Genomic DNA, 19,877 nt, shown 5'->3' on the forward strand with positions numbered 1-19,877 from the left:
AAGCTCCTGGGCGCCAGTTTGGACGCCATCTTGAAAATGATGCCTTTCCGGAAGGTGTATTTTCCTAGATTTTTAGTATGTTCACAAGCATGTCTAGAGGTACCAGAATCAAGTGAAAAATCATAGTTATATATTTTTTTCTATTGAGATATATAGCCATTTTAAGCTTGGTCTGCCGCCATTTTGGACGCCATCTTGAAAATTAAGCCTTTCTGGAAGGTGTATTTTCCTAGATGTTTAGTATGTTAGTGAACATGCCCAGAGGTACCAGAATCAGTTGAGAAATCCTTTGCACCATATTCTCAATTTGAGATATAGCCATTTTAATGTCTCCACCGCCATCTGGGACGCCATCTTGGAAATGGCGGCTTTCGGGGGGGTCGATTTTGGTCGACTTTTAGTATGTTATTTAGCACGCCCAATACTATCGGAATCCATCGAAAAACCTTTTGTATACATTTTTTTTGGGTTAAGTGCTTTTTTTTCATAGATTGACTCGCCTATAACAGATGGAGTTATTTTTACAACTGGGAGAGGGGTTGTATGGTGACAATACATGATCAAAGGCAGCATGCTGGAGATAGGACATGGCAGGAAGTGGAGACAAGGGGGGCTAATACGGTAAGCAGCTGAGTGAGCAAAGTAATTACAATAGGAGCCAGTTCAGATGCTGTTATTACATTGAATATGGCTGACTATTTGAAGGAATAGCCTGAGGTTATCACAGTTCTAGTAGGCCAGGGTGACTTCAGGTTGAGAAGGGGTACTAGACCCTTCGTAGGAATGAGAGTAGGGGAGCAGAAAATGAGTGTAACCTGAGTTAGAGGTAGAAGGGAGGAAGAAACAACTAACAATTGAATGAGGACTAATGAGTTATGTATTGTTGTGGTTGTGCGTTATGTTGAATGAGAGTTTTGATGCATGAGTGACACAAGCATGAATGGCTTTGTCTTTGAGTGTTTACCTAGAAATGTGAGGATGAGTTGAGTGGGGTGTGAGATGTTGTCTATGTCCTTTTGATTTCAGTGAATGATTGAGGCTGGTGATGACAGGTAGTAAACCGATTCTGTTATCTAGTTAAGGCCTAACAATAGACAGGATGTTAGATCTTGTGTCGGGATCAGATGTCAGCTGGGTGAGCCAGCAGACCACTTTTGGTATAAGTCATATCTAGGTAAAATAAAACAATAACGACGTTAATGAGTAGTAAGGCTGTTATCTTGTCTATCAGGATGAGAAGGAGATCAAAACACTTGGTCTATACTACAAATAGAACTGGAATTATTATCGCTTATCATTTGGTATCGTTTGTTTGAATGAAAGAGTGTATTTTGTTTTAAAAAAAAATTTAAAGCGGTGGTAATTTTGATTTATTACTTTCATTTGATATTGTTTCTTTTAAATGTCTTAGAAGTTAACAGCCACTGATGAGTAATCAGTTTATGTATGGATGAGGCATTGAATTTAAATGTTTAGATTTCTTTTCTATTTTTAATCTGTAATTTTCTGGACTGGATGTGTGTGAATGAGGCCTGTATGGGGAAAGGGTGCCTGTGGAGACTATGTGGACTCAAAGGTGTCAAGTCACAGAGACAGGATTGCTTTGTTCCGTTTGTGTGTGTGGATGATGAGTGAAAAGGATGAGTGCATGTGATGTTTGAAGCTGGTTGTTTTTATTCCTTTGATGTTTGTGGATATGCGTGGATATTTCATGAGTGTGGATGCCACAACTAAGTGGTGTGTGTTTATTGGAATGTATGACTTTGTTTAATTTGTGCCTTTTTCTTTTGTGTTTAAATCAATTTTTTCATGATCTGGTGGGAGAGAACTGGTGAAAGCTGAAATACGTCAGAACAGGATGTCAAAGGAAGCTAAGTAGTTCATTTTTACATTTGCATATGGATTATCAAGATGGCTTCTCTTAAAAGTATGTTGAAATATTGTGTAAGAGAATTTGCAGTGTGCTTTGTCTCTTCACAGCTCAGTCGAGGGGGGGAATGCAGATCAACTCAGAGGACACATGGAATACATTACATTAGAATATATGGCACGGTAACGTAGAATTTCATCTTCCCTGCTTCTCTGCAGTCCAGGTGGTCAATTACCAAATTGTGGTGAGAGAATTCTTGTACGCGGAGACCCCCGTCTCTACAGAACCCCATACAGGGGGGGCCCGGTTGTAATAACTGAACAGATGTGGTTTGGAGAGATTTCCAGGCTAAAAGAATCATCTGACGACAGGTTGTCATGGGGTAATAGATGACTAGACCTGGGGCATGTGACCTGGCCTGAGGGTGCGGAGCCGGTCTGAGGGCTGAGCTGAAAATGTGTGGACAGGATTCTCTGAGGAATTATGAAGTTTTGGTTGGACTGTAGGGGACAGGGAAATAACTGAACAATAGCTACTGATGGTCTCTGTTTGTGCACATTTGATTTGGTAAGACGCGCAAACAGAGGGCGGATAAATTAAGACACAACGCAGGGTAAGGACATACACCTCGATTAGGGTCAAAGTGAGGATGGATAGTGAACGTTTTTTCTCGTAGAGTATCTGCTTTTCCCGCTCGGACTGAAGTTGTGGGGACCAAGGTGGTAAGGTGGTATGACCAGGGATGGTCATAAGGGGGGAGGATAGATGAGAAAGCCAATTGATTAATTATGCAAACGTGATTGTACTATTTTAAGAAAGAATTAACAGGAGAAAAGAAATTTATGTAAAATTAGTATTGTGATACTAATGTATGTTTTCTCTCAACGAGATCATATAAAAGAGTGTGGAAACAACTTTCTGTAGATTAAGAATACTGGGTATTAAATTGGTGATTTTTAGATTAAATGTGTAATTAAATGTGTAATTTTTAGATAAAAATTGGTTTTAATTGTTTTCAACAAATCCAAAGTTGTTGTTTAAAAGGTGGGCCTCTGGCTATGAGCCTTGAGGAGCAAAAGCTCATTGATGATATGTACCAAAGAATAATGAAAACATTGAGAAAAAATTGAGAAAAATTGGAACAAATTATGATTTTTGTTATTATGTTAAATTGTATGGTTAGTATGTATAGAAATCAAGTCAAGATACTGGTTTATGACAATCTAAATTGTCAAAGTGAGGATTTATGGTATCCTTGACTGGTATTTCATAACAAATCCATGTATGTATAAATTAGTTGGAACAAACAGTAGCAGGCGTCAGTATTGTGTGACATTCCTGGGGAGCCTTCAGGAACCCCCTCAGGCTAAGGCTGTTTACTCAACTGTATTTAGGACACAGCCATTCCAAACCCCCCCACGCAAGCAACTGCTAATCTATAGAACAAGAAACACCTTCTAGGGTGTGACGGTTGAACCACAGAACAAGAGGCTAAATGAAGCTGATATGCCTCTGTGAAACAAGACCAATGTGTAAAACTGTTTAAATCCATACAATAATAGATTAGAGACAAGACACACAGTTCAAATAATGCCTTAAGTCTGTAGGAAACTAAACCATATCAATTTAAAAGGTATTACTCATTAGGTTTGAATACCATTTAGGAATGTCAAACTGGTTAAGTAATAAAGCTATTTCACTCTGGTTGTAAAGCTTGCTAGAATCTAAAACCAAGGAACTATTAATTCAGTATACTTTATATAGGAAATCTGGTATTAAAATATGGACAACTCCACATTGGGTAAATGCTGAATATATATGTACTTACATATATATTTACATGTTATTACATTAACCACACAAATATAGAAAAGGTTTTAGAGTTAAGACTGTGCTCTTCAAGAAACCACAGCACACACCCCAAGGAGAGACAGGGGGGCGGGACTGCTATTTGCCGCTACGTGAGTAAACTGTATATGGAATAATCACTGTTTGTGATAACTAGAGTCTTAGACCAGGTTTCATGTGGTGGCAAAGAGTAAGATAGTCTATTCCATTGTTAAACATGACTACTTTTATGTGCAAACCTGTCTTGATGTGAAGAGCCACCGTGAATGGGCTATATGATTATGTAAACCTCATCAATCCTTTTGTACAATCATGTCTTATGAAAAATGATGAATAATCCCTGTATGTAACTGATGCATTTTCACCTTTTGGCCTCTCTGCAATAAATACATGAGTTTGAATTCGAACTCTGTGGTCTGGACTGCACGTTTATTCCTTGCTGGCTATATTGGAAGTCAGATGAGGAGACCAAATTCTATCACTTATGATCTTTCCCTCCTTCCAGATAACAACCTCATTGTACTGTGATTAATCTAATGTATTGATTTAAGAATATACCACAACCGCTCTCGGGGGGCCTGCCAGCGGGCTGCTTCGGCGCAGGCGCCCCGTGGGCTCTCTGAATCTCCATCACCACATACAGGGCCATAGACTCCCTTTCCACTCCGTCCTCCAATCCCCATAAACGGGTATTATTTCTCCGCGGTCTCCCTTCCATGTCCGACAGCTTTTCCTTCATTTTTTCTTGTTGTAGAATTGCAATTGTCAGTACTTCATGTATCTTCGTTTCCCATTCCTCCACCTCTGCCGTTCTCCCTTCCAACGCCGCCACGCTCTCACCCTGTTCCACCATCTTTTCATTGACCGCTTTGAGTCCCGCATCCATTTCTCCACCGATATCCTCCTGCTCCGTCTTCAATTCCTCCCCCAGCCTCCCGACATCGGTCCTTATCGTGTCCGTAATTGTCTGCATATCCGCCAATATTGCGTCCGTCATTGTTTTCATATATGCCAATATCTCGGCCTGCATGCAGACCGCCCATCCTGGCACTTCCCTGTCGAGCGCGGCCGGCCCACCTCCTCCTTCCACCTGGTCCCTCTCTCCTTCGCGACAGGGATTTTGTATCTTCAAATTCTCCCTTCTCAGAGATCCCTCATTTTCTCTCTTCTTCTCATTCCTTGTTTCCTCCTTGTTCCTTGATTGCATCTCCATTTTTTTTTTTTTTTGTCTTTATTCATCCGTTTTTTTTACTTATTCGACCAGGAGCTCCAGCACACGCGTGCTACCCGTTTCCTCTCGTACCGGAAGTCCCCTCATTATCTGTTCTTATGCACGCCTGGTGATGTCAGGATCCGCCTGTCCAGCAGCCTGGCTTCGTTCCCCCGCCAGTTTAGGGATCCTGCCCTGCACCTCAGAGGCCCTGCCCTGCACCCCCCTCTAGTGGACTTTTCCCGTTACTCCCATTCCTGCCACTGCTACTGGCAATTAATGTGTGTATCCTCCATATGTCCTTAATGTTCAATGTATTCTCCGTGGTGTTGTCTTTGTTACCCACTCTGTTTCCTGGTCTGGTCTAGTGTGTTGTCTTTTGTATTTTGTATGTATTGTTAGTCAGTCCTGTCATATATTTGGTGTCATTGTTTGTCAGCCTGTGTGTCTGTCCAGGTGTGTCTTGTTAGTAATTAGTCTCCCTATATATTTTGTCCTTTCCTGTTACTCCCCTGTCGGTTCGTTATCATTGTTATCATATCATATCTTATCAATGTTTGTGATTCCACGCAGCACCCTTCCGTGCTCTCCACGTTTGTACCGTGTTATCGGGTTTTTGGTATCGTGTAATCTGCCAGCTTATGCTGAGGTACTATTCTTGTTTTGTTGTAGTTTAAGCCTTGTGTAAATATAAGTAAAGCCTTTTGTTAAACTACATCCCGTTGTGTCCTGCCTGTCTCTCTTCCTCGTTCCTGTGATTGCTATTGGGTCCTCACCACCACCGAATCCTCACAGGTGATACTAAATCCAAATTGAACTCGGGCATTTGAAAGATAATATATGTATATATATTAAACTAAATAAGACTCGTGCACATCTAGTTGGACCCCGACTGGAGGTGCAGGTCAGCGCAAGAGAGATATATAAAACTAAAAGTAGGGGGAGCTCCAGTAGCTCACCGCGTATCTCGGCGCTATTTCGGCGTCGGGGACAACCGTGCTCGTCACGGATCTGGGGTACACGAGTTCGATTCCCGGACCCGCCGTATTTTCTCAGAGTGTCTTCCCCTACTCTACATCCCATTCAACCTGTTTCTGTCGGTTATGCTTGACCAGAAAAAGCTATAAACGCTAAAAAATTAAGTTTTAAAAAATAAAACTAAAAGTAGAATACCTTCAAAAGAAAGAAGGGACCGCACACTTCTCAGGACTGGTTTTTGCTTCTTTTTTTTGCACAACGCGTTTCGCTTCTGCTTCCTCAGGTGCTGTCACAACGTTCCCCAGAGTCGTGTATTCGCACCTCCACCCTCCCCTTCAAAACGTCGTTGTTGTAACCCCCCGCTGTTAAAACACACCTAGCAATACATGCACCAAGATCACAAACTTTGATCTATTTGAAGAGGCTCACACTCAACTTCAATCAGCTACAACAGGGACACCCATAGTCAGTCCCGGCGCCATGGGCGGGCATTAGGGGGCCGGGCCCGCCCACTGAGTCAGCTGTGCCCACCCTGGTAAAAAAAAATTGTCAATCAAAGTCAACTATCCAAATCCTTAGTCGGGGACAGCCCTAGTGGGCACTGATGTCAACAACAACACTACTGAAGCTAGCACGGCACTCTGTGAGAATTCGTTTTCTACCCTCAAGAACGTCTTTACAGAACATCGCCTTAGTATGCTTCATCGACGCAACTAAGGCCAATTTAATTCAGTTGGCCATTGAGAAGGACTTAACAAAAAAAGTTCAGGAATGAGTGGAGGGGCAGTGTTTTAAGAAGATTTCACTCTGTCCCCAAACACCGCTTGCCTCTCTACTTATGATGGTGATTAGCCTGTGGAGGAATTTTGTTTGCTTTTTTATGCACCTTATTTTTGTCAGTTCAGTTCAGTTTGTCAGTGAATTCAGAAGTGTTGAATAAATGGAGACTTTTCAAAGATATAGAATAGAATAGAAATGTATTATCCTGAGGGAAATTTGACACTGCAAATCACTCAACATTAAACATTTAGACAGAACAAGTCACAAATAAGAATAACAAAACAAATGGCCTATGAATAGAATAAAATGAAATAGAATAAAAATAGAATAAAAGATACAGTAAATAAATACAGTAAAAATATACTGAAGTCTACAGTAGGTGTAATAATGCACAGTGCTGTTTAAAAAGTAAGAGTCCAGGAAGATGGTAATTGTCACTCTGTGCTCAGTGATGCAGTGAGGCACAGTGATGCATTGTATAGTCTGATGGCTGTCGGAATGAAGGACTTCCTGTGCCGTTCAGTGCTGCATTTAGGTAGTGTGAGCCTATAACAGGGGTCAGCAACCTTTTTGACATGGAGTGCCTGTTTGAAATATAGTTGTAACTAGTGTGCCTCAACAATATTCCATGCATCGTAATTTTTTTTCTCTCATAATCAGGTATTTTTAATGATAATTTTTACATTATTACATCATTATTGTTATTGTTATTATTAACAATATTATTATGATGGTTGTATCAACCCTAAATCTGAGTTGGGGGGGGGGGGGGGGGGGGGAATGCAATGCAGACAAACAGCTGCATACAGTGCGACCATTTCACTCACATTTGCCCATTCATTTTTGGACACATCACACACCATCGGTGTGTGTACTGTACGTGTGCTGTCATAGCTCCACCTACAGGCCTAATGGAGAACACCAGGAGAACACCAGGATGTGAATGGAGGGTGAATGTGAGGTATATCGTGTAAATAAGTTTTGATTGATCGCAAGACTACACTGTAAAAAAAATTTATTAGTTACCAGAACTTAAAAATATTGAGTTCAGTTACTGTGCATTAAGGTTTTCAGTTTTCAATCCATAATAAGTTAACAGAAAAATAAGTACACAACCACATTATTTCAACCTAATAAAACTATGTTTATTGTCATTGTTTTAAGAACACAAGTTGACTTGGTAATACTCACATTTTGAGTAAAAAAATGGCTTTTAACATGTGCAATGTTCAATGAAATAGAAAAATAAATAATACAATTTGTTGATTAATCCCACTGGTCACAATGGTGACCGTAATAATGTTTTTGTTATAAGGCTCTGCAAATGTTACTGAATGATGTAGCAATGTATTTCCAGCTAAATTGAAATAATAAACAAATAAAGGGTCTCAATTAAATATGTGGAAGTAAAAAGAACCTGTGGGAGGATTTCAACAAGATAAATGCGACAACAGTGCAAAATAGTTCACTATAATATTTCAAAGCAAAAAAAAAAAAAAAAATTTTTTTTTTTTTTTTTTTTTTTTTTTTTTTTTTATTGCTGCCCCCTGTGCCTATGCAAATGCCCCCGCGTGCCTATGCAGGCACGCGTGCCTAAGGTTGCCTACCCCTGGCCTATAACATGCTCCTCCTGTCAGCCAAGTCTGTGTATAGTGGGTGGGAGGGGTTTTCCCTGATGGCCTGGAGCTTAGCAAGGTTCCTCCTCTCCGCCACCCTCGCTAGAGTCCAGCTCCACCCCAACCACGCTACTGGCCTTCTTGACCATCTTATCCAGCCTGTTTGTGTCCCCTGCTCTCAGTCCGCTGCCCCAGCAGGTCTGTTATATATATCCGTTCAGTCTGTTTTTGTATAAGTGAAAGTTAAGATAGAGAGAAATTAGATTTTTCAATTGCCTCTCTGCTGTTTAGTTCAGCACCGTGGGTAGCGCCAAGCAAGCCACAGCGCCGCTGTCCCAGCTGAAACGTATAAAAGGGAACCCCAGGGGCGGACCTAGCACATTTGGCGCCCTAGGCGAGATTCACCACTGCATCACCACATATTTTTTTATATATTTTCTTATGCTCTGCGCAGTTTTGGCGCACCCCTCTATATCTGTAACCATTATTTTTACATAAAAAAAATTCTAACATAAGGGAAAATGAGCCAAAAATCTAAAACGGTCGGTCGGTCTGAGCCCCCCCCCCCCCCCCCAAAATCAAAACATTGCAGCGCTACCAACCGGTTAACCCTTTTCACTGCGACAATACACCGAAGGTTAACCCTTTCACGACCGTCGGTTGTGTGATAGTAAAGGGTTAACCCTCCGTCGTGTGGCAGTGAAAGGGTTAACAGTTATACAGTAAAGTACTGCACCTATAATTTTTACAAGCAAGAACAAGAGCTAAGAATAAATGTAAAATGCACACTAAAGAATTAAAACAAATAAACAACTTAGCTAACACACAATAATAATAATAATAATAATAATAATAATAATAATAATAATAATAATAATAATAATAATAATAATAATAATAATAATAATAACAAACAATAAAATAACGTGCAAATTTGCTTTAAAAGAAAATTATGTATTGTAAAATATGTTACACATATATAATCAAAATATAATATGCTAAATAAACAAACAAATAAATGAAAATGACAAATTCACTTTGTCTAAAGAACTATTTACATTCCACTCCCTATCATCACACTTCAAGGTTAGCCTGTAGCTCCTACTGGTTTCCATTTACAGTGCAATCCTTCTGGCCTTCCTCGCTGCAAAGTCATCAATCACATCAAATTGTCCAACTCCTGAGCCAGCTCCTTCCCATCCAAATCAGATTGCCCTCCATGGTTTAAGGTGTGTACAAGTGCCTCTGCTTGCTTCATCAGCTCTTGGTGTGGCAGGTCTTGGAATGAATGAATGAATGAATGAATGAATGAATGAATGAATGAATGAATGAATGAATGAATGAATGAATGAATGAATGAATGAATGAATGAAAACTTTATTAACAGATTGCAGAATGGGTACAGTACAGTACAGCTCAATACATACAATTGTTAAGAGGATGAAGACCAGAGAAAGACTTTCGTCTTGTTTACATCAGAGTCCCCCATTTTCAATTCATCGTAACATATATGACATACATGACATACAGATAGACAGTACTGCTACATCTATACATTTATGACATACCAGATTTGCAATTACAGTACTGTTTGTGATACAAAAAGAGTCCAGAAAGAAAAGAGTATATACATTAGGCGTAGAAACTGTACATTGGATTGGGTAGGTGGGGGTGGGGGGGGACTGTACATTGGAGGTGGTTGGGTGGGTGGGGGGGGGGGGGTTGGGTAGGAGTGGGGGGGGGGGGGTGGGTAGGAGTGGGGGGGGGGGGTTGGGAAGTTGGAAGTTGTACATAATTGCATACCTTTCACCTTGGCACGTTTCTCGTCTTCTTCTTTTCTTCTCTTTTTAAACTGGATGGCCGGATGGCTTTTGCCTCTTCATAGTTCTCTAACGTTAGTCTTTCTTTCCTCAACGCTCAATTCTATAAACACTGAACACATTGAAAAACCATTGTCCACCTACATTCTGCGAACACCAGAGGGGGCTCACGTTCTGCAGAAACACCCAGGTTTCAGACTGACAGGGAACATGGAGGAATGCCCCCCGGGTTTCAGTTTGACAGCCAACAGGTGGAAGCACACAGCCTTCAGCTGAGTCAAAACAACAGCATGATGCTTTTGGCTACATCACCCACACACACACACACACACACACACACAGCTTAGGGTCATAAATCAATCAATCACTATGCCCATATATGGTCAGTGACAGAAGTTCTGAGCCATGGGGGTGTGGCTCAGAAAGAGGAAGTCACGATGCTGAAAAGGGGCGGGGCTCAGAATGTGGAAGTCTCGACTCAGAAAAGGGGCGGGGCTCAGAATGAGGAAGTCATTAAATCAGAAAGCGGACGTCACACCTCAAAAGGGGCGGGGCGTCAAACAAGAGCGCCTCCGCTCCCACCATAAAATCCTCTGTTTCCATCGGACAAGGAGAAGCAGAAGCACCCTCGTCTGGCTCCAGCAGCTCACCAAAGCCAGGCCGTTCGCCCCTGCAGGCCACCCTCTTACGACGGGAACGAGCAGAGGCGAAGAGCTTGCGTCTCAGATCCTCCGCTACCAGAGCCTTCAGGAGCCGTCAGCCTATCGGCCGACCGCCCCCCAGCGGGGGAACCAGAGCTGGAACTAGGCCATCTCACAGGAGACGGCCTTGGCTCAACAGCTCCTCGGAGAGGCAAACTCTCCACCGGACGCCGATCGGGTGCGTCTGCCACGACCGCGGAGTCAGCGCAGCCCCACGACGCACGGCGGATGCGGCAATGGAGAACCTTTGGTGAAGGGTGACGTTGCGAGCGCTCGAACCCCCCGAAGAAGACATTATAACTTAGCTTTTTTCTCTTAAATTGGTGAGAGAGAAAAAAACAAGAAACAATGTCAACGCAGCTCCTCTTCAATATTTCAGCAGTCTCAAAGTGGTGTATACAGACACTTGCCGTGGTGAAAACAAAGAAGGAGCTGTTAGTATGGCCACACCCCTGCTTATGTAGAGGAGCGGATGGGGGTGTGGCCAGACAGATGAGGTGTGTAAAGGTGCATGTGAAAATGTATTCAGTGCTAATACTGATATGGAAGAGTATTACAGTATGACGCAGAGCGGAGCTATACGATATATAACCAACTTCGAAAGAGTGCCTAAGCTTAACCGGTGAAAGAAACAGGCGTCACACGATTGGCCACACATGTCACACGACCAGAAACGTCAGTGGCCAATCAGAGAGCGTCTCCGCAAACATAGGCTACGAAAAAAAAATCACGCCTCTGAGACCATAGATATCTATGTCTGAGACACCCAACGGATTTCCAGTTCTGCGATCTGATTGGCCACTGACGTTTCTGGTGCGATCTGATTGGCCACTGACGTTTATGGTCATGTGACATGTGTGCCTAATCGCGTGACGCGCCCATTTCCGCCTCGAACAGCTGCAAACTACCTAACGCCAAGTTTATCACTGGTTAAGCTTAGGCGACTCTTTCGAAGTTGGTTAAGGTTAGAGTTTGGAATCAGGGCTGGTGTTCTATCGCCCTGCTCTAAGACAAACTCTAACCTTAACCAACTTCGAAAGAGAGCCTAAGCTTAACCGGTGAGAGAAACAGGCGTCACATGATTGGCGCGACCAGAAACGTCATTGGCCAATCAGATCGCGGAACTGGAAATCCGTTGGTAAAAGTAATCAGGCATCCTGCGTGTCGCCAACACTGACCACTCTCAGCATGTCTTCTAGACCAGTGGCCCCCAACCCCCACTAGGGGTCACCAAAGCTCCACGGGGAGGCGAGCCCTCTTGACTGACTTGAGTGTAAGAATTTGTGTGTATACAAATTCATATAGGCTGTAGTGGCTATTTGTCAACAACAACTAATAAAAACTAAAAAGCCACTGAAGCACCAGGGCAGCGAATCTCACGCAGATCAGGAAGTCCATTGTCCAGACAGCATTTGACAGTTTTGTGGCATTTATTGTCTGTTAATCAAAGAATACAGAAAAATTATGTTTGAAAACTATATGATCTCCTGACGCTGCCCTGGTGCTTCAGTGGCTTTTTAGTTTTTATTAGTTGTTGTTGACAAATAGCCACTACATAGGCTATATTTGAAATATACACGTCTCAGCATTTCATTAATTTCTGTGAAAACTACATTTGCAGAGTATCTGCAGGTTTCAACAAGTTAAAAAATACTCACCTTTTTAATACACATTTCACAACCATACTAGCAACAACAAAAACATTTACAAACACGCTGCATTTTAAATCTTTTAATCATTTTAAAAACGAAATACATTTCATATATTTAATCTCCTGTTGTGCAAATGACATTTAAGACTTTGTCCTTAAATTGAGAATTTAATACTTTTTAAAAGCTTTAACACCCTGCAGATACCCCGATTTAAAGTGTTATTTTAGAAGTGTATATAAATATTAATTTAGAAAAGAAAAAAAATAATATATAGAAAGCCTATAAACTTCATATAAAAATAAATAAGTAACGATATTGTGAGGATATGGGCATGTGTAGATGTGAACACCAGCAACATTTCACAGGGCTCAGCAAGCAGAGCAAGACAGTTATATTGAGTTTGGCTTCATGGAGGCAATGGACAAAATTAAAACTGAATGTGTCGTTTGTGGTGAGAAACTGGCAAATGAAAATATGAAACCCTGTAAACTGAAGCGACACCAGACTACTAAACACCCAGAGAAGATGGGTCAACCCAGGGAGGTTTTCCTGAGGAATAAGGAATTTGTGGTGACAAACAGGCACTGGAAGATTAGGGAAATTAACCAAAAGTAGGCAAACGTTGCATCTCCTCATTCCGCAGGACAAAAAGACATATCATGCATATCATCCTAGAGATTATTCCACAGATAAACCAAAGATTTTGATTTTAGACTGATAAACCAAGTAACCCCCGCCCCTCCCCCTAAAATAAAAAAATAATGATGAACGGCTATTGGAAAGGAACAGAGCCAAAAGATCTGGCTCCCTTCAAAGAGCCGTGATTCGCATCATTAATACATTATTTGAGATGGTCAATCAAGGGTCCAGTGTGTCCATGTCTGGGCATGCTCCTGATGAGGCTCCTGATGTTCTCCTGAGGGATCTCCTCCCAGACCTGGATCAGGGCATCAGTCAACTCCTGGACAGTCTGTGGTGCGACGTGGCGTCGGTGGATGGAACGAGACATGATGTCCCAGAGATGCTCAATTGGATTCAGGTCTGGGGAATGGGCAGGCCAGTCCATAGCATCAACGCCTTCATCATGCAGGAACTGCTGACACACTCCAGCCACATGAGGCCGAGCATTGTCATGCATGAGAAGGAACCCAGGGCCCACTGCACCAGCATATGGTCTGACAATGGGTCTAAGGATCTCATCCCAGTACCTAATGGCAGTCATGGTACCTCTGGCTAGCACATGGAGGTCAGTGCGGCCCTCCAAGGATATGCCTCCCCAGGCCAGACCATCACTGACCCACGCCAAACCGATCATACTGGAGGATGTTGCAGGCAGCAGAACGTTCTCCACAGCGTCTCCAGACTGTCACATCTGTCACATGTGCTCAGTGTGAACCTGCTCTCATTCGTGAAGAGCACAGGGTGCCTGCCAATGGCGAATCTGCCAATCCTGGTGTTCTCTGGCAAATGCCAATCGGGCTGCACAGTGTTGGGCTGCGAGCACAGGCCCCACTTGTGGACATCGAGCCCTCATACCACCCTCATGGAGTCTGCTTCTCACAGTTTAAGCAGAAACATGCACATTAGTGACCTGCTGGAGGTCGTTTTGTAGGGCTCTGGCAGTGCTCCTCCTTGCACAAAGGACCAGATAGCGGTCCTGCTACTGGGTTGTTGTCCTCCTACGGCCCCCTCCACACCACCTGGTGTACTGTCCTGTCTCCTGGTATCTCCAAATTTTTGTGTTGGCCAGTTGGTTTTGTTCAACTTCTTTAAAAGTTAAAAAGAACATTTTAAAATGACATCTTACTGTATTTTTTAAATGGTTGCAAATGCAAAATAAATACAATTTAAAAATACATTATATAAATTGCTCCAAGTCACTTGATGGTTATGGTGAAATGATGCCCCCTATTGCTCGATAAGAGAACTAGTCATTAGTAAATACACATTGGGCATGTCCATGCATGTCTTTCTGTATGTACGAACGCGCTCACCTGACCTGCGTGTGTTAACAATTAACCCTTTCTCATTATATTATAGTTAATGGTTATCATTACCTTACACCATAGCAACTCCATAGATACAAGTCAAACAACAGTCAATTACCAATACCTTCAATGTCGTGACAGTACTGAAAATGGGGGACCCTGATGTAAACAAGACAAACGTCTTTGGTCTGCATCAAAAGTAACTAGTCAAATGTTTGTTCTACCAATTCCACAAACAAGAACATATGAGTAACGTGAACCTACGTTACAAATGTAAAATACAAGTTAGAAACGGTGCTTTTCTCTGTCACCTCGAAGTCATAAGTGACACAATTAGCTGGTAAAGTCGCCTCTTGTTTTTTTTGAGAACCATGTTGTTTGTTTTGACCTGGTTGATTGTTACTCTTGCGATACCTTGCAATGAGTCAATAAATACACATAGGCATGTCTCTCTGTGTGTGTGTGCGTGTATTGACTACTAACCCTTTCTAAATTACCAATACTGTAGGAGCCAAAGCACTCATGAGTTATACCTTATTTCTATTGGCTTAGTTGCCTACACTGTCAAAGTCTACATTTCAGAATACAATGGGGCTTAGCTGTATATTTAGGTTATTGTATTATATGAATGTGTATATGTTTATTTTTATAACCTTACATTGAAACAGCATTAGGAATATTGAATGGATTTAGATAGTCATTGAACCGTCTTATTTGTCATAGAACAGCCTAGAACATTTGTGACGTCACAGTATGATGTCATAATCAAACATTCTAGAACATTTGTGCATCTATATTCAAGAAGAAGAAGAAGATCTCATTGTGCGTCTTGAAACAGTGCTGAGCAGTACTTAACAGATATACTAAACAACATAGATGTTCATAATATCGAATTATTTTACCATCCATTTCTGGTGAAGTAACTAGTCAAACGTTTTTTCTACAAATCCCCCAAACAAGAACATAAAGAGTAACGTTTTTCTCCAACAACTGATATCAACGCAAACATAAAAGACAAATTCGAAACGGTGCTTTTCTGTCACCACGAAGTCAGAACGAAGTGATACACAACTCATTTGTAAGGCCGCCAGATCTCGAACCAAGTCGCTTATTTTTGGGCTTGTTTTGTTGACCTGGTTGCTCGTCTCTCTCGCGAGATCCGGCAACCCTGCTGTTCTGGGACTTTGAAGAGATAGGTGCATTTAAACCGAATCGCTTGGTGAAGAACGAGACGAACGAGGGCGCACCGTAGAACCATATGACTAAAACCAGGGCACACAAGACACTCCGTGATACTCAGACTGACATCGGGGATCAAGTAATTCCAGTGAGAATCCCGTGTTTCCCCTCTTCTATTGTTATTATTGGGATATTTGGAGACGAGCGATGTCTCCCGTCCAGTTCTCGAGCGTTGCGCCGGAGCTGCTGGCGGCTGCGAGGAGAACCGTCCCTCCTCTGCACGCACGGAGGACCAGCGCCTGCCGCAACCTCTTCGGCCCGGTGGACCACGACGAACTGCACCGGGAGATGAGAGCCAAGCTCGGGGAGACTCTGGAGACGGACCGGCAGAGGTGGAACTTCAACTTCGAGGCCAACACCCCGCTGGACGGGGACTACGAGTGGGAAGAGAGCTGCGCGGAGACGACCCCCGTCTTCTACCGGGGCACTGTGCCGACGGAGGTGGAGCCCAGCAGCGCGGAGTCGGACCTTCGAGAGCAGCCACACTTTGTGGACACGCCGCCCGCCGGGGTTGAGCAGCCTCCCGGCGGAGTGAACCAAGAGAACTGCCGCGCGGACGGGCTGAACCCGGGGAGGCGGCCGCCGCGCACACAGGTCCCGCGTCTCTTGCGCAAGAGGTCGGCCACGACGGACACGGACAACACGACGCGCATTACAGGTGAATATCACGCAAAACTAGGTCAAACCGGACACTAACTATAAGATTTATGCTCAACTATCACGTTAACGAAATGGGTTTTGGTGGTTTGTTTTGTTCGCTGTGATTGAACACTAAATGCGATTTCTCCTCCGTCTCCCAGATTTCTTCGCGAAGCGCAAGAAGCCGACAGAGACCAAGTCGAACGAGAGCTGTTGTTGCCACCATTCCTCCTCGTCTCCGATTCCAGTCGTACACACTCCACGGAAGAGAATTCGTTGACGGTATGAAACCTCCGCAACGTTTTATAATTTTGTATTATTACGATTATGACATGAGCAGTCCTTGGCGAGTTGTAGTTGGAATTGGTATTTAGCTTTGGTTAGTAGTAGTAGTAGTAGTAGTAGTAGCAGCGTTGCCAGATGGGAAAGTTTGCAAAAAATAAATAAATAATATTATTTACAATTATTACTATATCGTTAGTGTTTTATATATATATATATATAGTAATAATTGTAAATTTATTTTTTATTATGTGACACCCCAGATATGTGTAATATATGTATGCATTAAATACTTTATGTATTCTATGTTGTTTATATTTTGTTTCAATAATAAAACAGTTGTAAACAGTAAAGAAGATTAGTTCAACTTCAACTATATATATTATAGTATCGTACCAGAGGCTTAAATTGGTCATATTTTGAGGAAATAATCGTACCAATCGCAACCAAGATATGGCGTTTTGTTGGCGATGCTTACATCTTGCCGATTCTAACCGCCAACTCTGCCCTCCTCTCCCATGTCCTCACCTACCTGTTCAGAAGTTTTTAACTAATCTTCTTTACTGTATTTAATGCATATATATATTATACACATATCTGGGGTGTCACATAATGTGGCCAAAGCCACCAATCTAGACACTCTAGATCAGGGTTTCTCACTTTTATACCACAACCCCATTTTATTTAGGATTTTTTTTGGCGACCCCACACTTAATGTCTAGAACGAGTCTGAATTGACATGTCATGACCAAAAGAACCAATCTAATTCCCCCATACAAATATATATATTATATATACAATACAACACACACCCGCATGCATCCACACAGACAATGTAATACATGATTATACACTCATGCTCACACACGCATGTGACTCACAAATGTAGGTGCGTTAAAACAAATATATGCAGTTATGCACATAAATACGACATATTTATGTAAGACAGGCACCACATAGGCTCACCCACAGTCCTCCTACTCCACAACCCTCTGCAACAGAGTATAGCATATAATTGGTTATGTTGAGATACCTGCTTTTTATTTATTTATGTATTCAGTCCCATCCTTCCCCAGAGGCTTGTTGTTTCCACCCCTTTAGGAATCTCAAGGTTTGTAGTTTTCATCTAGTTAATCTTTCCATCATCCAGTGTGTTTTTAGATTAGGTTTCATGTCTGATATACTGTGTGTATATTTTCCGCTTCATTATGAATGCTTTGCCGAGCAGGATTACAATGTTACTGATATCTGATTTGCTGCTAAGATTACAGTTTGTAAACTGATGGCGTATCTTTTTTTTTTGTATTATTATTATAGTTCTTGCCATTATTGATCGTACAGAGGGCCAAATTATAATTGTATCTTTAATTTTTTTGGAGTAAAAAAAAATCTAAGGAGTTCTTTGTATGTTGTTCCTCTGGTGTTTGAAACTGTAAGGAGTTCTTTGTATCTTGTTCCTCAGGTGTTTGAAACACTAACGAGTTCTTTGTATCTCGTTCCGCAGGTGTTTTTGCACCATGCCATGCATTTAGCAAGGATCTTCTCCCCATCACGCCATCCGAGCTGAAGACTGAGAGGAGACGAGGGCGGACCGAGAAAGTCACCCCGCTCACCGGGGTTCGGTGTGTCCGCCGGACCGGGGTGGGTCCGCGGAGGTGCGGCCTTTAACAACAGGACCCTCTGGGTTTGGGGGGGGGGGGGCGGTGGTGGTTCGCCCGAAGGACCTCTTCTATCCAGACTAAATGTAGCATTCATGGTTGCTTCTGCATACAGCCACTTGACAGTGTTAAAGGGGAACTATTTTACTATTTCTTTCACTATTTGGGCACTTTTACACAATTCCTGTGAGTCTATGGAACACCTCTGTTATTTTTTTTTCATTGTTTTGTATTTCTAATCAAGTCCTCAAAAACAGCATTTTTCTACCTCAAGATCTTAAGCCGTTTTGAGCCTGGGCTCCAACCACTGTGTGCAGCTCATCATGTACCTGATGCCACACAGCCACACTATCATGCAGCTGTGTCTCTCTGACATCACAAATCAGCACATTTTCAGATGACTCAGTTCAGTGAGGGTGAATATTGTGAGAGGAGAATTGGAAGAATGCGCCAATATGAGAATTAGAGACATAGATCATAATCATCATATTAATATAAGTTCACATAGCTAGGAAACAATGCTAAACACTCAAAAAGGCCATTTATAAGATAGTTCCCCTTTAACTGTTTTAACATCTGTGCATTGCCATCCTTATTACTTATAAATGTCTACACTGGCCAAAAGTGTACAGAGACAATAGCCTATAAATGTTTTATTTCTAAGATATCTGGTGTGTGTTAATGCAGTGTTTCCCCTACCATTGCCTAGGGGGTGCGGCCCGCCCCGCCAACGGGACACCCCGCTCCTCCAGAAAAAATTATAATTTATTTTAAATAATAAAAAAAAAAAATTAATGTTTTTTTTATTAAAGTTTGCTTTAATCACAGTAACGTTGGCGAGCTAGCTAAATTATACATAAATCGGTTTTCATATAAATCAATCTTCACTAAGACATTAAAACGGTGGTGCGGCACCGTCTACGGAGATGCAGAAAAAAGCTACCAAATCCATTCCGAGACTGACTAGCATCGCACATAACAAGTCTCAGGGCTAGATCCACAAAGAATGGATTGCACGGTGCTAATTGCACCCTTACTTACAATTCATTATGAATTGAAAATGGGGGACCCTGATGTAAACGAGACGAAAGTCTTTCTCTGGTCTGCATCCCCTTAACAATTGTGTGTAAATTAGCCGTACTGTATTGTACCCATTCTGCAATCTGTTAATACAATTTTCATTCAATCAATCACCTTGTTAATATTTATTTACCTAACTTATGTGCAATCGTTTCATTTCAGCTCAGTGTAGAGAAATGCACCGATACTAACAACCGCCTTACGGCTATGACGACACTGTTGACTTGATACCACGTATCCGTGACACGTCCCCCCCGTGAAAACACTAGTAGTTCTGGGGGCCTACCACCCCCCCCTGAAACGAATCCTAGGGGAAACACTGCAATGTATATGTTTAAATGTTTCTTTATATTTGAAAAGAAAATACCTTGAAGATTTAGCCAAATGGTATATATTTTTTTTATTTACTTTTTGTGTGGATATTTTTGCAATCATGTAGCCTTTCATAGTAGCCTACACATGGTTTCCTTGTGTGTCTGAGCCATAATAATAAAGTATTTATCATTTGAAACATAA

General features: G+C 42.0%; 1 protein-coding gene across 1 annotated transcript; it reads left to right on the plus strand.

Annotated features, from left to right (window-relative positions):
* Positions 1-15,656: 15,656 nt before the first annotated feature.
* On the plus strand, positions 15,657-19,877 carry LOC311236296 (uncharacterized protein). The gene is made up of 3 exons (XM_084323981.1): positions 15,657-16,360; positions 16,503-16,623; positions 18,128-19,877. The coding sequence occupies exons 1-2, from the start codon at positions 15,850-15,852 to the stop codon at positions 16,619-16,621; spliced, it is 630 nt and encodes a 209-aa protein (XP_084180107.1). The 5' UTR covers positions 15,657-15,849; the 3' UTR covers positions 16,622-16,623; positions 18,128-19,877.

This window comes from Notolepis coatsorum (genome assembly GCF_963971535.1).
Source record: "Notolepis coatsorum genome assembly, chromosome: 10".
NCBI lineage: Eukaryota > Metazoa > Chordata > Actinopteri > Aulopiformes > Paralepididae > Notolepis > Notolepis coatsorum.